This window comes from Gekko japonicus, unplaced genomic scaffold (genome assembly GCF_001447785.1).
Source record: "Gekko japonicus isolate JY-2015 unplaced genomic scaffold, Gekko_japonicus_V1.1 scaffold3567, whole genome shotgun sequence".
Lineage (NCBI taxonomy): Eukaryota > Metazoa > Chordata > Lepidosauria > Squamata > Gekkonidae > Gekko > Gekko japonicus.
Window position 1 is genome coordinate 101,926 of NW_015174947.1, and position 6,000 is coordinate 107,925.

The following is a 6,000-nucleotide window of genomic DNA, read 5'->3' on the forward strand; positions in this document are numbered from 1 at the left end:
TCCTTGTTCACTTGCCCTGTTTGCTTGCTCTAGTTGCGTGTCCCCAGAAATCTGACTGAACTCTAATTACCTCACAGAGGGCTAGGTATTTGTAGACTTTTGATCTTAGCTGTGTTTAAGAACACTGCTGGCTCAAGGTAGTTGATGGCTTTATCACAGAATATATTATGCTGCCTTTTGGGTTGGTTTCCTACTCACTGGCTATAGATGCCAAGAGGCAATGTTGTTTCTGATTGTGGAAGCAATTTTGGAAATGTATAGTAGGTTAACAGTGCTTGAGTGCTTGCCTTGTATTGTGTGAAATAGTTCATACTAAGAATGTGATGTAAATTTCCAAGTATTTTGAAACCATGGGGGGGGGACTTTGGAAAAATGGGGGGGGCTCAAGGGGGAAAAATTGGGGTTGGATCCTACGGAAAAGACGGGCAATTTTTTCCAATTACTCCCCCTTCAACAGCAGTCCTCCAACTCCCATCTCATGTTGCTCCTAGGAGTCCCTCGTCTCCCAGGAGGAGCATGATGGGGAGTTTGTCTGCAGTAGGAGAGGGATGCAGAGAAGTTGTAGTTCTTTGCATGAAATTCAGACAGGAACCACCACCCCTATTCCCCCTGGGCCTTTGTTTCTCTAGATGATGTTTTCTATTGCTTACTTTTCTAGGTGATTACCTTGGAGGTGAAGCTTACTGGGCTGGTGGCCTACATTTGTATACACCTCTCCCTTTTCGTCCTGGCCGTGGAGGATTTGGAGATCTCTTTCGAACACATTTTTTCCTTAATGCTGGTAACCTTTGCAACCTTAACTATGGTAAGAATCAAGCACATAAAAACCCACAGTTCTTTAGTAAGGCATTTGAGTTTCTCCTGCAAAATCCTAAGGTATACCAAAACCTTGTAGGCATGCTCCTAAGTAGGGTTGAATTATGTGTTTGAAGAGGGATATATGAAATACTTTTCCCTGTACCGAAACAAAAAGTTGAGCTACTCACTGGTCTGAATATGTCTTTTACTTGTATTCTCATTGGCTTTATTTCCTTTCTCAGGAGAAGGTCCTAAAGCCCATATTCGTAGGCTGGCAGAATGTATTCGGTGGTCTTACGGTGCTGGAATAGTTCTCAGGCTTGGAAACATTGCTCGGTTAGAACTCAACTATTGTATCCCCATGGGGGTGCAAAGTGGAGACAGGTCTGGTGCTATGATGTTTTTTTCAGATTGTTTTTAAAAAGTATACGTAATTGGAGTGAATTATATACTCATCTTATAAAATTGGGCTTCAAATATTTCTACTTCTGAGTATCTCTAGAAAATGAATAAATAAAATTACAATAACAAATTAACATATATATACAGTTACACAGAAAAACACACACATGCCGATCTCACCTGGTTTAGTTAAGAGCATCAATGTACATGTGGGAGTCTCTTCCTGTGAAATAACTCAAGAGGCATCATACCCACCACAAGATAAATACATCCCCTCAGTCCAAAACTATACAGCCTACACCTTGGAGAAGCTGCTAAACAAGTCTGCCCTCCATTGGTCATTAACAAGCTCTTAAAGTAAACCCCACAGCAAAAAAACAATTTAAACATACAAAGGCATGCAAATAAAATGTTCAGTCTGCTGACAGCCGATCAGTTTCCTCATTCAAGCCTTGAGACACCAAAGTTTGTAAGTCAAGATCCAAAATGTTTCCCTTTCTAGAATCTGATCCAGCTGGAGTGTGGGAGCAGACACTTTTCCCGTCACCCAGAATCTTAATTGCTCATCCATATTCTTCGGGGCCAATAAATGTTTCACTAGAGGCATTCAAACCTATCTCTTATGTTCAGAGATTCTTGTTTTGATTTACCTGGACATCATACCTATATATATATTAGGTTACATCAGAATCACTTTATTGTATGTGGCCATAGGCCTTCACAATATCAAACACTCTCAGTATTAGGTTACATGGACATTTGATGGCATCAACCAGTTTTCTCAAATTATAATACACAAAGGAGTTAATAAAGAAGCTTTATTACGAGAATTCTGAAACTTGTTCATCTTCATACAGTTAGCACAAACACTACAATTGTCACATGGAACGTTACCTTTAGGAGGCTGTGCTCCTAAAACCAAAGTCTGCATTTGGACCAGACTTAACCTTACTATGTACTAATATAGCATTTAAGTTGGTAGAATGTTTAAAGGTAAATAGGAAAAAAACACTGTGACTGCTTGTGGCTACTGGCCATTCCTGGCTACTGGCCAGTTTTGACACTTGGATACTAGCCACTTATTGTTGCTGGCCTCTCTTGGCTACTGACCATTTGTAGCTACTGGCAACTTATGGCTACCAACCACTTAATGGCTACTGGATACTCATGGCTACTTACGACTCCTTCCTTCTTGCCATTTGTAGCTACTTGCCACTTGCAATGCCTGGGTGCTGGCCACTTGTAGCTACAGTTGACTGGTGGATGCTGGCTACTTGTTTATATTGCCCTCTCTTGGCTACTCATAGTTACTGGCCATTCTTGGCTACTGGTCACTTGTGAAGTTTATTGTTATTGTTGTAGCCACAGGCCAAAACATCTCAGCATATTCACCTACATAAAACAATGTGTCCTCCACAACAGAAGGGTTAAAACATTTTTACATAACCAGATAAAACTTTAAAAGTTTAAGACTAAGATAGTAAGAAATGCAATGTAGAGCACAGTGTGCAATATCTTCCACCTGATTAAGACCACAAGAGCAGAGGCTTTTTTTGAAATCTGCCCTTTAGATACTTAGAAGGCGTAGTTTGAAAATGTGCAGTAGTAAATGCCTTTCTTAATGTACCATTATAGAGGTCAGCTAAGTAATGAGATTTTTTTTTTAATCCAAGGATACCACAGAGAGAATTTGGATTGTTGGACCATACTGATATCACAAAGGGCATCTTTTTCAAAAAAACAATTACAAATTTTGCTTGCGTCCCAAAGCATTATAGCTGCTAAAGAGGGCAAGGAGTATAACTGCAGAACAGGGGACAGCAAATCGGACCACTGATTCCCTTCCCTGTAGTACCAAAAACAATATTTCACCAAATGGTCTTCAGAAATACTGTTAAGTTTCTCATAGTATTTTAATAGTTTTCAAGTGACTATTGTTGTAATAAAGGGTAGTCCTAATCGTAAGTGTGCAGCAGGAATTCCCTGAGGGAAACACAACATTTTTCTTAAGAAGTTGTTTTGAATGGTTTCAAGCTGGTTGAGTATTATCTTGTTCCAACACCATATTTCAGCCCCAGACAAAAGCTGCATGAAAACTTTGCCCTGGAGTACTTTAAGGGCCGGGGCTATTGGCTGGCCACCCTTTGAAAATAAAAATATTAAAATAGCTTCCCGTGTACGGTGGACAGTTCATCAAATGGCATCAAGATGTGCCTGCCAAGACAAAGACCCATGCAATACTATGCCTAGATATTTAAAGAAGGGACATTGTTCTATTTTATGAGCATTAATAGTCCATCTGTGCTTGAATCTGTTATTACCAAAGACTACAATTTTTGTTTTATTATAAATAATTCTTAATTCCTCTCTATCACAGTAATCAGCCAGCCTAACTAGCATCCTTCTGAGCCCAATTTTGGTAAAAGATATGATTGCCATATCATTTGCATATAGCAGGACTGACATTTTCTAACCAGCCTTGGGGGGGGGGCAGAGTTCTGGGATTCCATGGCCTGGACAAAATCATTGATATAAAAATTAAACAGAAAGGGGGCCAACAAACAACCTTGTTATACACCCTTTCTTAATGGGATAGGGTCCGTAAGAGAGCCATGTGAACCCACTCTTACCCTGACTGTGAGGTTGGAATATAGTTCCCTCCGTATCCTAAAAAAACCTTCTATCAGTGTTTGTTTTATCAAGTTTGCCCCATAGTCCTGATCACTCAATGGATTCAAAGGCTGAAGTGAGGTCAACAAAAGTCACATAGAGGCATCTTCTAAATTTTTGGTATATTTCTGAATCAGGGCCTTCAGTGTCAAACAGTGATCAACTGTACTATGACCCTTACGGAAACCTGCTTGTTCAGGATTGAAAAGGTTTGGTTAATGTGCCCAATCTTCCAATTTGAATAAGAGATATGTATATAATTTAGTGGAAATATCCAAAAGACTGATAGGGTAATAATTAGCAGGGTCCTGCCTGTTGCCTTTTTTATAATAGGAATTATTATACTTTGTTTCCAATTGGAGGGAATAGTACAGGTATAATCAATTTTCCAAGAAAAGTCTAACTAAAATTGGGTAACACCAGTGAGCATTCAGCTTAAATATCTCAGGGGGCACCAAATCTTCCCAGGAGCTTTACCTAAGGGCAAGATGCCAATCAGCTGATTATGTTCTGAGGCTGAAATTGGAACCCAGGTTGGAAGAGCATCCAAATCCGTAACTGGATACTCAGAAAATGAGTCAGTTTGGGTGTTACTGTAGAGAGTAAAAAAATGTCAAAACCACATTTTGGCTGGAATAAGTGCATTAGTGTTAAAATTACTAACTTGAGTGCCTAAAGCTATCAATTCCCAAAACCTCTTATCATTTTTAGTATGATGGAGAGATCCAAAGCTTCCCACTGTGATCTGCAATATGAGGGTTTTTTCCTCTTCAAGAGCTGCTTATATTGGGAACGGGACAGTAGTTGAACTGAATTATCAGACTTGGCTATCAGTGTACATAAGATTTGCCTCATGGGTCTCCAATCCTGGTCAAACTGAGTCTTTCTTATATGGCCGTGGTTAGTTTATGTAACTGTGGTAAGATAAGGATTCAACAAGGAAATAATATTTCCAATGATATCAAAAATATCTGAGTTAAGTGAGTTCATATGGTTTCTCAATTCCATTAATTTCTGAGAGTTGAGAAAAGCTTTAATTTTATTGTCTAGTCTAACGAACACTCCATTTAAGACTTCATCAAAATTAGGACCTGCATTATTATAGTTTAGAATGGGTGAAAGTTTAATGAGTGTATAAAACAAGTCATGTGGCTACTGGTCACACCTGGCTACCAGCCACAGAACTATGTATTATCAGCATATTATAGTAGAATATTGTTTCATTCAACTTTAATGGAGGAGAGAGATTTAATCAATAATCTTTGTTTAGCGGTAGGAGACCCAGAAAACTAAGTGCAAGTTATCTAAAAGTGTTTGCACAATGAATTGTAAATTACTTTTCAAATGAAATCATCATAGAAACAGAATTAAGTCTGTCCATTTCTTTCATTCTTCTAGGATATGTGATGGAATTCAGTTTGGAGCTGGAATAAGATTCCTGTAATGCCAGTGATTTCACAGCATTGTCCCAACAGGAGCTGCTGAATTCAAGTATTGGCATAACTGTATCAAAGAGGCTTTCACTTAAATATAAATATGTATGATGGATTAACGTCAATAAAGAAAACTGCAGAAAAGAATTGTGCCTAGTGGTGTGATGCATTCTTGATATTTTGGAAAAAATTGAGATTTTTTGTTTGATCTTTGACTAGAAAAAGCCCACTCTGACTCAGCATAATAATCTACACTTGTAGATAAAGATATGAGAAGGATTTGGACTAGGTGTAGTTGAAAATGTTCTTGGCCCAAATCTACTCTTATTATTTTTCTGTTTGAAAAGTGAGTGAATCATCTAATGAGTCTGCTTTCACGACATTTACTTCAGTCTCGCAGAACCCTTCTGCTGACTGCTTCCTCCTGCAGCAGCCTAAAATTCTTCCGGTAGGGTACTCCTGGGAACATCATTGGAGGGATTGGTGAAAATACCACCACCACCTCCACAATTCACAGAACCTCCTCCACAGGATCCAAACCATTTTTCCAACTGTTGAGCACTCAGGTTGTTTTAACAGCATTGGTGGGTTTGGCTACATATAATTGAGGGATTTACTTTTCATATAAATATGCAGATTATATGTAGCATTTTTTATTTTAAATTTTATCAACCACCTTCCCAAAACATACCATTGG

The 6,000-nt window shown here is 38.7% G+C and overlaps 1 protein-coding gene across 1 annotated transcript in view; it reads left to right on the forward strand.

Annotated features, from left to right (window-relative positions):
* SAMM50 (SAMM50 sorting and assembly machinery component) overlaps positions 1-5,438 on the forward strand; it is a 46,758-nt gene extending 41,320 nt beyond the window's left edge. The window contains 3 exon segments of the mRNA XM_015425125.1: positions 659-805; positions 1,041-1,182; positions 5,269-5,438. Of these exon segments, the coding sequence (XP_015280611.1) occupies positions 659-805; positions 1,041-1,182; positions 5,269-5,314 (335 nt within the window). The 3' untranslated portion in view covers positions 5,315-5,438.
* Positions 5,439-6,000: the final 562 nt, after the last annotated feature.